This window comes from Ambystoma mexicanum, chromosome 6q (genome assembly GCF_040938575.1).
Source record: "Ambystoma mexicanum isolate Mex_15411 chromosome 6q, UKY_AmexF1_1, whole genome shotgun sequence".
In the NCBI taxonomy this organism is placed as follows: Eukaryota; Metazoa; Chordata; class Amphibia; order Caudata; family Ambystomatidae; genus Ambystoma; species Ambystoma mexicanum.
Genome location: NC_090937.1, coordinates 997,433,536 through 997,453,129, shown reverse-complemented (window position 1 = coordinate 997,453,129; position 19,594 = coordinate 997,433,536). Strand labels below are relative to the sequence as shown.

General features: G+C 44.8%; 1 protein-coding gene across 3 annotated transcripts in view; it reads right to left on the bottom strand.

The window, feature by feature from the left end:
* The window catches only part of FAM149A (family with sequence similarity 149 member A), a 331,701-nt gene that overhangs the window by 45,444 nt on the left and 266,663 nt on the right, over positions 1 to 19,594 (bottom strand). For all 3 annotated transcript variants that reach the window (XM_069631543.1, XM_069631542.1, XM_069631541.1), the window contains 2 exons: positions 16,644 to 16,772; positions 16,469 to 16,547 (listed from right to left, as the gene is read on the bottom strand). In XM_069631543.1, coding sequence (XP_069487644.1) covers positions 16,469 to 16,547; positions 16,644 to 16,772 — 208 coding nt within the window. The remainder of the gene's footprint in view (positions 1 to 16,468; positions 16,548 to 16,643; positions 16,773 to 19,594) is intronic.

Here is a 19,594-nt window from a genome sequence, read left to right as displayed (position 1 = left end):
TTTAACTTTCAGTTTTTCAAATACGTTTTTTCTTTTGAATACATTCATTATGGTCTGGTCACACCTGTAACAATTTCCAAGCGCTACAATACAAAGCACCACCAATATTTCTTATTCCTTTTTTCGTGATTCATCTATTTCTGGCACTTGTCTGTGATCAACTGCAACCCATGACTCCTTTCATTACTGTTTTGTAGTCATGTCCTTAATTTACCAGCACAGAAAAGACATAGAAATTTTGAACTGTTTTTTCTGGGAACTATGTTATTGATGACTCACGTCGCTTTACTGCAACACATGATTTGTAATTTTGCAGTGCCAGTATTGTATGTAACATGTACCTAGCGACTCGACAATATTCGCTCAATAGCCTTTAACTTGATTTCCTCATTGATGTTTCAAGGAATAACAATGCATGTTGCAAATGGTGCCATTATAATTTTTTGCCCATGATCAATTCATGACTCATTCAGTGCACGCACCAATATACACATGACCAAAATACACGTGCATACCGACGCATTCAGTGCGACTGCTCCCACACCTTACACTATCCCCAGACGCATGCGCAGTCCCTGCAGGCACTACGGCCTCGTTTTAAAATCCTGACATGCGCAGTCAGTCCAGCGCAACCGACAGCAGTGACACAGCTCTTTTTCCTGTCTCTCGTACAGGTAAGATCCGTAATACCCCGCGCTGCTGGTACCACCGGTTCTGGTCACAATCACATTCTAGTATTTATCCCAACGTTTCACTCGCGGTTTTGTCCTCCGTACTTATGCTACGTACCACTGTACACTACCCGCATATCCCAGCACCACGCAGTAACGGACTCCCCACTATCTACCAGTACTGCAACTCCCACCCACTTTTTGACTCGAGCACTCCTCATCTACAAACTCTGAGTCACGGCCGCTCACTGGACATAGCAGCACGAGTTAGTCCTTGTTGTAGCCACTGCCTTATGCACAGATTAATTCGTATCAGTCATTTTTTGACCTTCTTTCACTTAGACTGGGGCCTCTGACATCTGCAGATCGTCCCCCCCCGGCCGCTAACTCCAGCAGCCGCTATTTACTCAAACAGCCATGGCGCCTATCAACGTCCACACGGTAGGTCCTTTTGCCTTGCTCTTCTCACCATTAGTGGACATACTCCATTCTCACCGTTTTTTAACATAGCCTCTTTTACCATAGGACGACACCTCACTCATTCATCCGGTCTGAACTCGACCTCCAAGTCCTGAAGACAGTTCGGTATTTTCAGTGCAGCGCTGTTCCATCTCTATCAGCTTCTGCCTTTGTCAGCTATCAACCGAACCAGAAACACAAACTCAAGTGTCGACAACGTCAATGTGTTGTGATAAAAAACAACACAGCAAATAGACTGTCACCACTGTATACTAATCCTTCACAATGCAGATTTAATGTATGCATATATGCCACATTATGGCACAAAAATGTCTTCCTGTTTAATAAATTCATAATGTTTTATTCATCCACGGTGATTCCTTGTTCTGAGCTAGCAGTTATCTAGCTCCTTTTGCAAGGCTATAGCGACCTCCTGTCACGCTATTGGCTTGGGAAGCCTTTGACTCTACCCCCACGTATCTGTATACAATGGAGGAGGAGAATTAAAGGTCCACCACCCTGATCCACAGATAAATTGCATAATAATAATGATGACAATGGGCCTCATTCTAAGTGTGCCGGTCAGGAAACAACAGTGCTGGTAGGATTACCAGCACCGTTGTTTACGGACCGGCACACTACAACTCTGTGGGCGGGTGCCATCCTCCTCAGCAGGCCAGACCTGCCGGGCAGGACGGCACTCGAACGTAGAGTTTTCACGGGAGCACCTGCACCGTTAGCAATGGTGCCAGTGCTCCCGTGTCCCCATTCCCGGACTCTATGGGAATGGGGACTAACGAAATGACCGGCGACTTGGAATAGCCTGGTGGCACCAGGAAGTCTGGCGGCAGTAATTTTTTATGGGTCCGGCGTCAACCCGCTGGTAGCACTGGTAGGGTATTGCCGGACCCGTAATGAGGTCCAATGACATGGATGGTAGGAAAAATAGAAGCTTATCCCCACCTGTGTACAGTTTCTTCCTGTCACAAATCAGGAAGCATATCACATCATTATGTGGCATCCAGAACTCCACCACCACCAGCGTGCCTAGTTGAGCAATTAGCCCAGCCTCTATGTTGGTTGCCCACCACGAAAATCCAAAGCTTTGCAGTACTTCAAAGAGAATAAACAGAAACTGGGCTATCCAGTGATTAAACCTAATAGAAAATAGAGAATGAACTTTTAACGTATAAAAAATACCGAGACAATATGGATAAAAAAAAACTATAGGGGGTGGTGTAAGGGGTTAGATCTGGTGGGGGGGTGGGTTGGGTGTGGTATTAAACATGGGGAATCAGGGGGTTGGGGTTATTTTCAGTTCATTCAAAATTAATTCTCGATATTTGGGTTCGATAATATCACATAGATTCACAGAAACCGTATCTGGCCACATGCACACTATGCCAGAAAATGGTGTGGCAAGGGAAGGTAGGGACCAACTTGGGTGCCACATCTATGCCATACTTAATCCTGTGGAACCATGCAGAGACATGGGAAGAAGTTAAAAGGTCTGCCGTGTATCAAGCTAAACAATAATCAACTCCTACAGGTCTTCAATACTCTGCACAGAGCAGTACTGAACACTCCAGACCCCCTCCAAGTGTGAGCCTGCTCTGTGTACTACTTCTCTCACATCCGAATAAACCCCACTAAGGAACAGGAAGTAAACTGACTCTTTAATAGAGGATCAAACGTTCTTTAGGAGATTCGAAAGTGCTGACTGGCTGCAGAAACTTGATGAATCAGCCAAAAGGACTCTGATTGACTGAAAGAACCCAAGGAAAGAACCTCTCACCCAGATCCAAGGCTCCTGACTGCACGATGAATGATTGCGAGAATCCTGTGCGAGTTTGTCGCAGGAAATGACAGAACTAAAAACACATCCTGTATGCCAGCCAAAAAGATTTGAGGGCTAGTGGGTTGGTCTTCTTGAAGTGGGTCCATGATTACTATTAGATGATAAAGTATACTATGCTAACTCTTTTATACTATACTAAATAATATATAATTATTTTCTTTTCTCAGTTGGAAATCAACAGGAACTTCCGGCAGCACGGAAACGTCATTGTGGCAAAGGAATTCTGCACAGGTGTGGATATAGTACTTTTAAGAAGAGACAGCTGCCTGCAGTGACCGTCACCTAATTAGTACTGGCACCAACCCATGACGGACATTAACACCACACCCTCCAGTAACTGAGGAAGATGATACATGGGAAGTTCTGGGCACTGCCACACCAGCTGGACTATGAGGCCACGACTGGGGGACTTGATGAGAGGCTAGAAGGCCTTTCACAGGGATGACCTTTTATAATTCTTTTTCCCTTGTTTAATTTGTTTTCCTTTTAGGTACATTTCTTACACTAATTTATTTGTGACTCGACAGTGGAACAGACTTTTTTCCTTTTACGTTTCTGTTACTGTCAGTTGTCAGATTTTATTTACTTTTTGTAATAAAAATGCGTTTGCACCTCTGATATATTTGCCATGATTAGTTATGTAGTTCAGCTCAGTTGAGCTACTTGACTAGGGTCACACCATTAAGGTGAGTAATGGCAGTATGTATGTGTGACGCGGGGCCTTAGTCACATGGGCTACTGGACTGCAGTAGTGGTGGATGTTGATTTCTTCTATAGCTCTTAAAGGCTGACATTTTCTATTTGTGAGGTGAGTTACATTCCATTTCCATTCCCACACAAAATTACTGAGTACATTAAGTGAAATACCTACTTTAGAGTTAAGTACAGTGAGAATTCATAAAATACATTTAATAATGTATTGGTTTGATGTCTGTATTGCGGGTAATTCTTAAGATATTACATGGACAATTCAAGCATTTTCTAAAAAGGAAATGTGATGTGTGTTAGTTTCATTTTTGGTAAAGGATTTATGAACTCATGTATCTGGGTTTAAGTAATCAACCTCTTAAAAATGTCCACCGTGTTCACCATATCCCCAGTCTCTGTGGTGCACAGTGCTGCAGTAGACCCTCTGCATCACCGTCCTCTGAATCAGCAGCAGGGACATGTGCAATCTCTTCCAGATGTGCTTGCTCTAAATCACCACCTGAAGCAGAATACCTGTAGGACACGACGTTCTGGTTCGACTTCAGCATCGTTAGGATTCAGATTGTCTCTGATGATCAGAGCTGTTACTGGCAGTAGGGCACATATTTGAGTAATATACTCCTTAGTGTTGGCCCCTGCACGATTTTGCTCTGCCAATAAAGAAAGATGTCTTCTCGTGTTCATTTTGCAGCTCATTATCTCTGAGGGCCTGCTCAAGCATTTGTCAGCTGTCCTTCTGTGTATGGACAATTGTCCTGTTGGCTGTATCTTGAGTAAAAATGTGGCTAAGATTTTCCAAAGGGGTACTGTGTTTTTGAAAGAACTTGGGAAGTTCCTGTAGATGAAGACAGATTTATTTTTTATTATTTTATTATTTAAAGTGCCGACCTAGCTCAAGAGCAGCAGAGCGCTGTACAGAGTGAGGGTAGCTAGCGTTTGGGCTGGCATCTTTTAGCAGTTGTGCAGTATAAGTCAAGTTTAAAGCTATGTTTTTAATTGGGAAATTCGAGACTTGTGGGGTGTTCCTATACCGGGATAGAGTTCCAAAGTGTGGGTGCGTGACAAGAGACGGATTGTTTGTGGCCCATCTTTTTGCAGATAGGTTGTGTTTCAAGCCAGTTGGTCAATTTGCTGCATGAGGAGCATGTGCCCCCAGATATGTGGAGCTTAATAGCCAGATACATGCTCTTCTGGACTGCTTTGTATGCTTGCCTGGAGAGGAAGCCAATGTAGTTCGCGTAGAAAAGGGGTAATTCTGTCAAATATCCACATTTGTGTAATAGGATGTGCTGCAGTGTGGTGGACTGCTTTTAGGGGGGCCAAGTGAGTAGCTGGGTATCCCGTCAGAAGGGTATTTCCCTCATTGATGTGTGAGACCACAAGGGCCTGCAGCATGGTCCTGAAGTCCTGGAGTGGGATGAATGGTTTGATCTTGCAAATTGTGGAGATTTGGAGGCAGGCCGTTTGGTCTTTTTGGATATATGTTTCTGGAAGGACAGGTGTTGTCAATAGTGAAGCCTAAGGATTTTGATGAATCCAAGCATTGTGGATCAAATCTTTCTAGGCACATATCATTGAGCCATTGTTGGTAAATCTGTTGTTTAGCGGGCAGTCCGACGAGGTCGAATTCAGTCTTGGATGGATTAAGTTTGAGGTTGGCAGTCAACATCTAGGACTGGATGATAGTGAGGTAATCACAGGCATAATTGATGTCCTGTGGGATTTTTACTCTCATATTCAAGTGAGTATCGTCCGCGTATTGGTGGATGGCTATATTGGGATCTTTGAGGAGAATGTCCACAGGCTCCAAGTAAAGTTTAAAAAGGATTGGTGAGGTGATGGAGCCTTAGTGGACTCTGCAGGCGACTGAGAATCGGTGCATCGAGATGGAGTGGTGTCTGTGTGAGAGGTAGGAGGTAGACCAATTTAGGACAGTGCCAGTGAATCCCCCATCCTGTCTGCAAGGGCAGAAAGGAGGATGTGGTGGTCGACTGTGTTGAATGCAGCTGAGCGGTCAAGGAAGATGAGGAGGCATGAGTTTCTCTTATCCATGATTTGGAGAGCATCAAAAGGTGTTGTTGGAAAGTGGAGTCTCCCCTTTCCAACGACACCTCCCTCGATCTGAACGGCACAATAGTGCCACAGATCGAAGGAGAGGACGGTGGGCACTCACCTTCTACTTTCACTGAAGCAGCCGAAAATGGCTACCGCTGTGAAAATTACAGTTTCACGTCAGCATGCATCATTGAAAGAAATCCAATGCCCGGGCCGTGAGGGGGAACCTCCTCCTCACATAGTCTGGGGGTTGGGTAGCACAAAGTGAAGTGCCAAAAAGGACAAGCTATCTTGTCCTTGGCAACACAAACGTAATGTCAAGGATGAGATAGCTCGCCCTTGGCACTTAAGGGGTTAATGAAATCCATCGTAAAGATGTTTTGTGATGTAAAAAGAGTGGAATCATATAGATAGACTTGCTCCCTGCTGTTAAACCTCAACTGTGTTCACAATCATTATATTACCACAGAGATCAAAAGAAGGATCTGTTGAGCAGGGGCTAAATGCAGAATTAGCACACTCTAATAATGTCTTTCTCTGATATTTTAACATCCTTGCGTCTGAAGCAGACAACCACATTCAAAGCACGCTTTTCACACTGATGGGATACATGGACCTTAAGCAAATTGTGTTCTCCCCTTGCACAATAATGGCCACATCCTAGACTTGGTCTTCACACATCCTGCAAATCACCTGCACAGACCCTATCCCACTCGACCGGTCTGATCACTACCCTCCCACTGGCGCCTTCACCCCTACCCCAAGTGGATGGGGGGCACCTCATGTAGCCCTCCCTGGGGGCAGATGGCCACCAGAAATCTTGCCACAGGCCCCTCCCCTAAGCTAGGGCAGTATGTTTTCCCCAGCCTGGGGCAGATGGGCACACTAATGTGCCCATCGGCCCCTAGGAAAGGGGCAAACAAAAAATACTAATAACTTGTTTTGGGTGGGGGGCACTAAACCAACGTGGATGATTTTAGTGGAAAGGGGGGTGGCCCACACCCCATCTCATGTAGCCCTCCCTGGGGGCAATCTACCCCTAGGAAGGAGTACATGAGATGCCACCCATCCATTTGGGGTGGGGAATGGCCCCCCAATGCATGGGGCAGTATGTTTTGCCCACCCTGGTGGCGGAGGGGCACACTAATGTGCCCATCTGCCCCAATGGAAGGGGCAAAACAGAAAGAAAATTATAAAAATATACATGCGTTAGTTGGGGGTGTGGGGGAAAACACAAAACCAACATGGATGTTTGTAATGGAAAGGGGGTGGCCCTCTCCCCCCCACCCAAAATGGAGGGGGGCTCTCATGTGGCCCTCCGTGGGGTCAGATTGCAAGTGTAATCTGGCAATCTGTCCCTAAGAAGAGGCACATATGTTTTTACTGGGGGGTGAGGGTCAGTAAACCACCAGGGATGGCTTGAAAGGGGGCTGTGATCAGAAAGTAGTAGTTATGATTTGTTTTTGCTGGTCTGACGATAGGTAAAAATTTATTTTTTTTCCTTTACAGCTTTTTCTACGCGAGCAGCTGGAACATTATGTGAGTACTGTTTTTTTTTGTCAGTGGGATGAGTGGGACTGGGGTTGGGTTGTTGGGGGTGTGGGCGGGAATGCGCCGTCTGGGGAGGTATTTTGGTGGACTCAGTCAAAAATGTAAGGTCAGCCCACAAATAGGCCCCCATGCCAGCGGAACATTGGTGTTTCCCTGGGAGCGGCTGTCTCCCACGTGGGTTGACCATCTGCAAGCCAAGCCTGCACCTCTGGCTGTGGTGCGTTAAAGATGTCACCACCGGGGAGGAATGGGGATCCTGCCGGTGCTCCCCGGAACTGCCGCTGGACTTGGGGACGGTAGACCGACATGGGAAACGAATGCCCAAGGCCAGGGGTATCACCCCTAACCGTCCTGGAGTTCTGGCTGGGCCGCGTTCCAGTGTTTCCCCACCAGGTAGGCCCGGCAGTGTGCCAGTCCATCCCAGCGGGAAAAGCTGTAACATAGCCCAGCCGGAACTCCAGAAAAGTTACAGTTAGGAATGATGTGTCCAGTCTTGGGCATTCGTTTACCATGTGGGTCTACCATCCCCAAGCTCAGCAGCAGTTCCAGGGGGCTCGGGTAGGGTCCCCATCCCTTCCCGGAGGTAAATTCTGTAACGTAGCCCAGCCAGAGCTCCAGGCTGGGCTGTGTTACAGCCTTTCCCTCCGGGGAACAATGGGGACCCTACCAGAACTGCCATTGGACTTGGGGATGGTCGACCCACTTGGGAGACAGACACCCAAGGCGTGGGACATCACTCTGACAAATCGTGGAGCTCTGGCTCGGCTGTGTTATAGAATTTCCCTCGGGGAAGCAATGGGGAGCCAGTTGCTGCACATGGGGATGGTCGCCACATATTGGTGACAGCCACGCGCTGGCTGGGCTGCGTTACGAGTTTCCACCTGGGGACGAAAGGGGACCTTGCCAGGGGCTCCCTGGCACTGCCACTGCGCTTGGGGACGGTACACACACATGGGAAATGGATGCCCACGGCGAGGGACATCACCTCCAACCGTCCAAGAGTTCTTGCTGGCGTGTGTTACAGCTTTTCCCCACCAGGGAGCTCCGGCAGTGTGCCAATACCTCCCCGAAGGGAAAAGCTGTAACGCAGCCCAGCCAGAACTCCAGGACGTTTGAAGGTGATGCACCCGTCCTTGGATATCAGTTTACCATGTGAGTGTACCATCCCCAAGCACAGCGGCAGCTCCTGGGAGCCCCAGCAGGGTACCCTTCCATCCCCCTAGGGAAATTCTGTAACGCAGCCCAGCCAGCACTCCAGGATGGTCGGGGGTGATGTTCGACCTTGGGCAGTTGTCTGCCATGTGGTTTGACCATCTCCATGCCTAGCAGCGGTTCCAGGGAGCCCCAGCAGGGTCCCTAACTTTTCCTGGAGGAAGACGGTGTAACGCAGGCCAACCAGAGCTCCAAGATAGTCTGGGGTAATGTGCCTGGCTTTGGGCGCTGTTCCTCATGTGGGTGGGCAGAGGGAAATGTCTGAAAATGGTGTTTTATTTGCAAATTTTGGAATTTGCCAGGGATTGTGGGTAATACATTCTGGGGCGATTCGCACAAGTCAGACCTGTGTGGATTCCCACAGGTGTTTTCTTTTCGGAAATGCATGGGGTTCACTGTTTTCCTTGGTGGCTTAGACACCCTAGGCCCAAATCTGTAGGTTGTCCACAAGAGCAAAATCCTGCAGAATCTGCTCTGCCAAAAGTCTCAGGGTTACCAGTGATTTAGCCTTTTCCCTTTGCACCCAGGTAGGTGCACCCACACATGTGAGGTACCTTTTTCATTGGGACACCTGTGGGAACGTGGGAAGGTAAGACGTGTTGTTGGAGGGGTGTTTCGGTGGGTGGGTGGAGGGAAATATCTGAAAATTGTTTTTTTGGCCACATTTTGGAATTTGCCAGGGATTGTGAGTAATAAATTCTGGGGCGATTCACGCAAGTCATACCTCTGTGGATTCCCACGGGTGTCTTCTTTTCGGAAATGCACGTGGTTCCCTGTTTTCCTTGGTGGCTTTGATACCCTAGGCCCAGATCTGTAGGTTGTCCACAAGTGCAAAATCATGCAAAATCTGCTCTGCCGAAAGACTTGGGGTTACCAGTGGTTTAGCCTTTTCCCTTTGCGCCCAGGTAGGTGCACCCACACATGTGAGGTACCTTTTTCATCCGGACACCTGTAGGAATGCAGGAAGGTAGGACATGTGTTGTTGGCCATGTGTTTCAGTGGGTTGGCAGAGGGAAATGTATGAAAATTGTGTTTTTTTCACAAAATTTCAGAATTTGCTGGGGATTGTGGGTAATCAGTTCTGGGGCGATTCGCACAAGTCAGACTCGGTGGATTCCCACGGGTGTCTTATTTTCGGAAATGCATGGGGTTCCCTGTTTTCCTTGGTGGCTGTGACACCCCAGGTCCAAATCTGTAGGTTGTGCACAAGAGCAAATTCCTGCAAAATCTGCTCTGCAGAAACACTTGGGGTTACCAGTGGTTTAGCCTTTTCCCTTTGCGCCCAGGTAGGTGCAAACACACATATGAGATACCGTTTTCGTCGCGACACATGTGGGAACGAGGGAAGGTAGGACATTTGTTGTGTTTGCTTGATTTCCCTAACGTTTCGATGTAACCTACATTTAGTCGCTGCTGTAGGCAATATACTTTTTTGTAACCTGCACAAGTCACCTACCCTTCAAAAGGTGTGCCTGTGCTCTTTCAAGAAATGTATGCTTGCTCTTCCTCACCACATTTGTTTTCCTTTTTTACACATGCTAAGTACGTTTGTTTAGACCGTAAGCATATAAATCCTGTGTACCATGGCTCCGTTTTTGGCTTGTGGGTTTGCTTGTTTTGTGAAACATTATGGAAAATGTGTGATTTCCTAACTGGAAGAGTCGGGGAATGTAGCGGAATATTGCTTTTCCCAAAATTCGCAGAAGCCATTGCCTTACCGGGCCAACCATGTCCACCACATACCCTTTTTTCTGCCATTTTTCCAATTTTCCCCCAAATTATGGAAATTTCCCCTACATATTGGTTGCCTGACTTGCACAAATCACCCCTTCCTAAACTTGGAATTTTGTCTCCTTTCAAAAATGTATGCCTTTCGGTCTTCCCATTCAGCTTTCCTACCCTCCTCTTCCATTCCGTCCATGCATGCCGTATTGGAAAAAAAAGCCAAAATCGCCTACCTCTCACAAAATGGCTGGTAACCATATAAAAATATGTTTTTTGGTTTGCACTCAATCTGTTCTTGAAAGCCTGTAAAATGGCGAATTCAGCACAGCAAACCATTTGTTCCTAGCTCTTACAAGGAAAAAACCGCAGGGTTCTTTGTACATCATTTTATTGGCATTTTCTGGAAAAAAAAAAAAAATGTTCTCCCTTTTTGGTTATTTTCTCTCACCCACCTACAGCAAACTAGGATTCCTTGGTGGCGTTATGACCACCTACATGTGGGAAGAAAAGAGGCCAAATTTGACCGAGATATCTCATGTAACAAAAAGTTACAAGGGATTGAATGGCGACATACCGAAATATTCATAATGGATTTATTCAGAAAACTCAAAAACATCAACAGCACATCGCTTACCAGGTAAAAAAAATACAGTACACTGAAGTAACTCCTCCCCCCAAAAACACTAACGCTCCTGAAACTCCATCATTTATCTTTAAAGAGGTATCCGAGGAAGAGGTCATGGAGGTTATATGAAAGTTAAAACCAACTTCATGCAAGGGGGATATATTTCCCGCTCCATGTTTAAGGACTTCTCCAAAACTATTTTACCTTGGGTCACCACATTTATTAATCGTTCTTTTCAAGAAGCCTATGTTCCCAACAATATCAAAGAGACATGCATCACACATTTGCTAAAAAAAGAAAATCTTGATCCCATGGATGTGGCTAACTACAGACCCATCACGAATGTTCCATTTGTGTTAGAAATACTGGACAAAATTGCATAAAATCAATGTCAAAAGTTCATAGAGCAACAAGACATTCTCGCGTCAGAACAATCAGTCTTTTGCCCCAATCATGGGACAAAGACTGCGCTTTTAGATTTTAAGTCCAACATTGCAAACATTATAGATGGCGGCAATATGGAACTACTTCTGTTGTTAGATCTCTCTGCTGTGTCCGATTTATTTGAACATTCTCTTCTAGCAGACAGTTGGAAATTGTACTTCCTCTGCTGCTTCCTGGTTTAAATCTTTTCTTGCACCAAGAATTACAAATGTGGTTATGGAAAATGCTCAATCATGCAGAGCCTCTCTTTTATGTGGCATCCCCCCAAGGTTCCTGCCTATCATTGCTGCTTATTAACATTTATTCTCGACCATTATGTGATCTTCTCTCCTTGCTAGGAATATTGTTCGCAAACTATGCGCACAACACCAAGATTGTCTTTTTAGCCATACAGTCTTAGATGGCCATGAACTTGTTAGCCCTCAACAACTCTAACAAAGAGCTGCTTTTCTTAGGGACCGAACAAAAAATCAGAAAACTAGATCTCCAATACAAACACTTTAAGATTGCTGGCAACAATATTGAAGTCTTGATCATGTCAAAAAACTGGGTGTTTTCTTTGACTCCCACCACTGATTTAAGAAGCATGTCACTTACCTTAAATCTTCTTGTGCCTACTATATCCACTTGCTTTGGCAGATTCACCCATATCTTTCCAAGCATTGATTGCTGCTGCCCTTATCAACACAAAATTGGACTATTGCAACAGCCTGCTAGTAGGGGCCTCCTAGACCAACATAAGAAAGCTGCAGGTCACACAAAACGGTGCGCTACGGGCGGTATGTGGCCTGAAACGTCAAGCATTGGTGTCTGAATTGGAGAGGAAACTGCATTGGCTCCCGGTAGAGAGAAGGATTCAGTTTAAGGACCTGGACATGGTATTTAAGTGTCTTCAGGGTGAAGGGCCTTCCTATCTTTCCGCTAGAATTAACAAGATCCCACTCAGATGTACCCTTCGTTCCAATAATACCCTCAGACTACATCAGCCACAAGCCACCCAAAAAATACTGGCTGGGCCTTATGGAACATGACTCCATTGGACCTCAGAGAATGTGTGTGAACTATCATCTTCGAAAAGCACTTAGACATTTCTGTTTGATAAAGGATTAGGTTAAACTCTCTGCCAGACTAGTTTGCCCTCCTCCTGATGACCTGTGTGTTTCTCGTTGTGTGTCTTGTGAGCGGTCTGAGGCCTACGGGCGAGTGGCGCAATATAGAAATTATTTACATAGATAGAAACATATACGAGATGACACATGCAAGTACTGAAAAGTGCTGCTGAGAGGCATTTACACACTTAAAATGTAAGCCACACCTCACTGATGATGCCTACCAAGACAAACACGTGTCTCAGCATGCCGGGAGCGCTCTTGTTCAAAAGAGACTTGCCTGGCTTTTTGGTGTGGGTTTGTCCTTGTGGGTGGCACCAGATTGAAATGCACAGTCAGTTAAAATTTGATTACAGACCCTTGTGAGTGGTAGCCATTGCATAGAATTGGCTTTATTCCTTCTCAGTAGGGTTGCAGACGCACTTCTGGCAAATCTTGAAATGCTTGGCTACTAAGGGTAAGCCAGGACATGGAGCCTTTGCTCTCAGTGCCTAGGGAGATGCTGCACCTCACCTATGATCCCTAACAATTAATTGTCTGTGATTGCTGTTGGTATTCTATTTCAAATGATAGTTGCCAGACATTTCGGTACTGGGCTGTCTACATGGGTGGGGGCAGACTGATTTGCAAATAAATATTTCCTGTCTGGTACGGTACAGCGAGCTGAAAGGGAATTACAATCTCCCACTCCTTAGTAGACACTATACTAAGAAATATACTGTTTGACCTTATTCTTTCCCAAACAAAGTTTGAAGACTTTAGCCAATCAACAGAGTTGGATGGAGTGACGATGAGGCCATTTCAAGCTCTGATGGTTTTAGACCTGTCTTTTCTGGTGAAGGCAATGAGCATATAGATTATAGAATGGAAGAAGGCTCTTTAAAAGAATGTGTCATGTGAAGGTTTTTGACAAGCGGTTTTCTTCCACTTGCATGGTGGATTGTATATGGAGAAGTTTAGCCACTTGCACAGTAGTGGCTTCAGAGGACACCTTGCCCGTACCTACTGTTCATAGAAGGGTTGAGACTTCTTAGAAACAATGTGTATCTTTTAGGGAATTTTGCCATATATGCCTCTACCGCCTGTGCTCCTCAGTCTTTCTTTACGGGATACCAATGCACTGTAGCCAGCTTTGGTAGAGGGTATCGATTATACAGGAATAAATCTGATGATGAAGAAATAGGTATAGTTGCAGACTGCTGTGGCATAATATTGTGGCTCAATATGCATTTAAGCCATCTGCTTTGGAATTTCTTCCAATGTTGCTTTAAGAAGGCAGTGTTGGTTGATTGTATTAAAGGTGGGTGATGTTGCGAATGGGGAACCTCATTGTTTGGTTCCAAATTGGGGCAATTGGGCTGCTCATCATAAGAATTTGACTATATATTTTCACACTAGGCTAACCGCTGTGCAAGCCTGTGTATCCAAGAAGCATTCTTCCAAATTTTGTAAGCTCTCACAACATTGTCCTGTCTTCATAAGGTTATGATTTTCTGGTCAAGACCAGCACCTTTGTCTTATGTGAATATATAGGAAGTATGTGTTCCATATGCTTAGTGAATTGACCGTACAAGCAAGGGCTCTTGACATAAAAGCACCTCCTATCATTGATGGCTGTTCCCTCCTGAATGTTGAGCACATGTGGGAGTCAATATCCAATGATACAGTCACCTGGGTAAAGGTCGCCAGGGGGAGACATTTCCCCAAATTTGCACTCCCAAGAAAATCAAGCACTTTCTCCAAATGTTCTAGGACTGGAGTTAGAATAGTAAATAATACCCGTCCTAGAATATGTGGGGTAAGGCTTATAGAGGTCCAGGGGAATAAAATAGTCTACCTGTCGACTTTTTCCATGTGGACATTTTCACATAGAACCGTGGGAGACCAACTGGTGCTTTTCTATCAGGGAGGAGAGTATTACCAAAATGATTCAAAGGTTTAGGGTTTCATGTGTGGAAATGTTTGCATCAGGCCAGCATGAACTTTCTTCTTTATCTTATGTCATGGACAGAAATCGTCAGTTTGGTAAGGAATGCAATGACAGTTGTTTGATCAGAGATTTTCTCTTTGTCTTTTCTCCATTTCCTATCATTCTTAAAGTGTTGTGCAAGATCAGAAAGGAGGGTCTTTAGTCATTCAGGTGGTCCCCCTAGTGGAGTGCAAACTCCCATTTGTCCTTTCATCTCCATTTCTTAGCCCCAGGGTGTATGGCACACATATCCCTCTCTAGGACAACCAAACATTTCTATGGCTGCATCTCTTTTCACAGTTACGGAGTGGAGGCACCTAGTAATCCAGATAAACATGAACATCTTCCCCAACATCCATGAGATAAGATGGACGTTCCTTTAGAGAGACTGGTACTACTAAAATAAAATACTAAATAAGCTCCTGATTTAAATGGAACTTTAATATGATTTTGAGAAAAAAGAAGGGGGAGACCACAGGACCAAACCCTTTGGTAAAATGTGAGAATGTAAACCCAATGACAGCAAAATTCTGCTGCTATCTACCATAAATTAATTTTGAATAAAAGGAATTTCATTTAAACCTCTGTAAGAAGCTTGAAGATAGGGGACTAAAGAGAAAAACACCAGCGCAAAACTGTTGGCAGTCACCGGCAGTCTATGTGTTTGCAACAAGGAGGCAGTGGTTTTCTTGTATAGGCGCTGTGCCTTTAGTGCATGTGCTGAAGGAGCGTATTTAACGAAAGGCGTGGCGCTAAGTGCTGGCGTGAAACTATCGCCGGGAAAGTGTTGGCAGTCATCAGCAGTCTACGGTTAAGCTGCAGCAACTGTGGCAGAGACAGAAAGCTGTTAAACAAGTTATCTGTTAGTCCAATTAACGGTAAGAGTCTCTATTGTGTTTTCTGACTATCTTTGCTTGGGAGCATCATATGAAAGCATTCTGCCATGTCACGCGCCTATCCGTTAAGAGGCAATTCACTGATGCCAGTAACTACAGACAAGTCACTAGCTGATCCATCTGTGCTCCCTAGAGAGCCTTTAACAAAAAAGGATGGCCCCAGTCTTACAAAGGAGATGTAACAGGCTGGCATGATAGGATGAAACTCTGAGAAAGTCTTGTAGCGTATGGTTCATTAAAACGAATCCCACTCCAATGGCTGCTACTTATCTGAATGGATGCAAGACAATAAACATTGCAAAACCCACCTACATGCCTTCTCTTAAAAAATCCATAATTGTTACTGTAACAAGTATCAAGTATCCTAACATAACATGTAACATGTAACAAGTATCCTATCCCTTGTCAACACACCCACATTGAGAAAGGGGCCTAATGCATGCAATAAGATCTTAAATAAGAAAATGCGTGCATTACACTGCTAATGCCACACCCTCAGACATCCATCTGATGATGCTGGGCTTAGGGGCTAGAAGCAATACTTGCAGAAAAGTTGTGCAACTAATGTGACTGCGTATGAGCTGCAACTGGTACCTAATCTGTAAGGGATTCGGAGCCGTTCCACAAGATGCGTGTATGCCTCATAGGCTTAGTTTAGGATAGCTCCATGCCTCTGATTTGTAGGGCCACATCATGGGATTCAAAAACTACACTGGTTGGCAATACATGGGATACTTCCTCTGCAGGGTTTGGTTCAGCTGTTTTCAAACATTGACAACAAATGATTCTCGATTTAATTAAAACAGATGCGTTGACAAGGTTGTCGGTTTAATTTGTTCAGAGTGTAGGGTGCTTGGTATATGCTGACATTCATGGACTGTGGCGAGGAAGAGAAACAAAGGAGGAATGCTTGGAGAACGAGCAGTGGGCCCTCCTATCACAGTCCTCATTCTGGCCTCCTCTGCCTATGTCTCCTGGAAGACTGTGATCCAAATGGTGTGTTTTGCAGACATTGCAGGGAGCTAAGACAGAAAGTCTGGGACTATTTTTCCTACGGCTGCCATGAGTTACATTTTAATGTAGAAGTTATGGGTTCAGACTCTGGCTTTGGAGAAGAGTGCATGTTAAAGACTGTCATGAGGCTAGCTACTGGTATGCAGAAGATATCATTTATAAGTGCACTTACCCGCTAAAAAACCTTGACCTGTCCACGTATGGCTGGCAAAATCCATGGGTGTGAAAGATCGTCTGCGTGGTGTATCCGACTGTATTATTACAAACAACAGAAATAAGATACTGACATTGCTGCAACATACAAATGTGCACAGTTAATTTCATACTGCAGCCGCATTATAGCCCACCCGAAAAGTGTGCGTCGTGTTGGGTCTCGAAAATGGCTCGACGGGAACAGCTCGTTCTCTAACCGGTCGCCTTCCTGTGCTATCTGGCACTGCACTCGACACTCGGCTGTGTGGGTATCGTCCTCGGTGCTAGAGAGGCACAAATTAAAGGAATCCTCTTGCATCAACGTGGTCGGAGAAAAGGGAGCAATGCTTGTATGCAGGTTAATTTTATTTACACTTACTACAATGGCACACAAATAACATTTTACGCAATACCATCTGAACTGTGAACCAAAACATGTTCTTGCTTTTTGATTTAGAGATGGTATTAGAAACAACATTTGATAACAGCAGCAAATCAGTTCAACTTTGTTAATTGTTCATCTGCCTTCAATGCATATTTTCCCTGTCATGGTGATCCAGTTTTTAAAATCACAAGCATCAAAATGTTGACACCTTTTTTGTTACTCACTGAAAAAAATATGCAAAGCTTTAGTAGCAGCATACACGTATATGGTAGCAGCAAAATGAGGGTGAACTATAATGCCCTTTCAGTCACAAGAAGCTGACAAGTATTGGTGAAATACAGTCTTGACATGACCACATTATCCTAACAAATCTGTTAACACAACAGTTCGTTTGGAAACATTTAATGGTAAGCCTTGAGAATGTTAAACTGCTTAAAAGACACACATTGAGAAAAATAGAAATGCTTATGCCACACTTTGTATCTATGTGGGATTTTAAACAATGTATACTGAGGTTAAACCAATCCAATCCTTTGTATTTCCAAACTTAAGTGCAATTCATTGTAAAGCAAGACATTGTGAGTTATAAGACATATATTACTGTTCATGATAGGAAAGTTTGAAATGTGAAAGTTAAAAGACACATTGCATCTTTGGCCATAACAAACCAAATGCTGCCTACACCCCTGCACAAAGTCAAACATTTTTAAATCCTGAATGCCGAATCTTCTTACTCTCACCAACTCCCGGCATTGATTTTAACACTGAAAAAAAAATGTTTATAAAAAAGCACTTTACACTGTGGTGCAAGGTAACCTGTTTGTTAGCTGCACTTACAATGTAACCTCTATGCCTTGTCAAGACAGTATCATGATTACCTGTTACCTTATACAGAACCTGTGTTGACGTGGTGCAGAGCTTGTCGTCGACATTTGTTATATTGACCGGCACAGGATTCCCCCTTTTGCAGAGGTATGATACATTGCATCTCAATGAACCTCCTCTAACACCATTATTATGTTGTTCCTAGTGCAGAAATGGCATGAAAGTAAACTAACTTCACTTGTCCATTCCCTTTCAAGTCAGTGTGGGGCTAGTAGTGGCAAGAGGTGCAGAGTGACATGTTCTGCTGTGCTCGACTATAAACTGCAAGGTAGTGTTCCGAATGCACCTTCCATGCATCCATGGAATGCTACACTCTTGTTGAGCTGCTATAAAGCATAGCAGTGCGGCAGTTGCAGAGCTACAGGTGGGGAACCTTTCTGTGTACTGTTTATAATGCCGTTAATTCCATGCTTTTCTTGGCTGGTTTGCCTTTTTAAATGTGTGCTAACTGTAATGCCTGTACTTCCCTTGTTTTTCACTCTCCGTAGTTTCAGTTTGCTTTATTTCAGGAATTCTAGGAATAATTTAATTCATTCTGATACCTTGCTGATGTTTTCTTTTTTCGTTTGTTTTGGCTTGCAACATGTGTGCACTCTAGATCGTGGCGTCCTTTCTGGTAGCGCACTGTGGAAAGTCCTGTTTTCCTCCACAGACAACCTTCTGAACAACTGCTCACTGTTGCATCTTCCACACTGGATGGCCTTCCATGCAACTGCCTGCTGTTGCATGTTTCCATGGCTTGTGGTCTTTGCCACCACTTCACATCAACTGCCTGCCATTCTCCAGTTGCACCTGGATCATTGGCTCTGTTGCTACTGGTCTAACTGTTCAGATTTAGCAACTTCACTTTTAAAAAAAATGTATTTTTATTTATTTGTATACACCGCGCCAGAAGTACGCAGGCATCGAGCGCCAACAAAAACACGCAAGAAACAACCATAAAAAGACAGGACAATTGATCAGTCATTCAGGTTCAGGCAGTTTAGAGGCTTAGTTGAAGAGAAGCGTTTTCAGGGATTTCCTGAACGTTCCAAGGTGTGCTTCTTGCCGGAGATCAAGGGACAATATGTTCCAATACTGAGCTACTCTGGTGGGAAAGAGCTTCCTATGCCTCTTGAGCACTTGAATGTTGGACAGCACATCAGAGACTGAGCTGAGGAGTGCAGCATTCTGCTTGGGGTGTACAAGGAGACCCAGGATTTAAAGTATTTCGGAGCAGTGCCAAAGATGCATTGGTGAGCGCTGGTAAGGCTTTTAAAGATGATATGCTTGTTCACTATGAGCCAGTGCAAGGCCCTTCTGTGCTCGGCGATGCTGCATCTTCTTGAGATCTTTTTTGTGATGCGAACAGTGTCATTCTGCAGTGTCTGACATTTTTGTAGGTTGCTTGAAGAAGCTCTGATCAACAGGGAGTTGCAATAGTCCAATCTGGACAAACCGGTAGTACCCTGTTAACTTAATGACCACCTGGGTGTCATCCGTGTAGTTTGTAAATACCACGCCCAGGCATTCGAGGAACACACCAAGAGATCTGATGTAAAGGTTAAACGAGAGTGGAGAGGGGCAAGCCCCCTGCGGTACTCCACATACGATAGAGGAGGAGGAGTAGTCCTGGCCCCATTTAACTCTTGACTCCCTGATGGTCAAAAAGGAACTAAACCATCCAATAGCTTCCTCTGAGCATTGCCCTAGGTTACGGATGGTGCTGAGGAGGAGCTTGTGATCCACTAGGTCGAACGCTGCCGACAAGTCAAGCAGCATTAGCAGACACCTTTTCCCCTCGTTAATAATTCCTAACAGATGTGTCTGCAGGTCAACTAGTTATGTAGCAAGGAC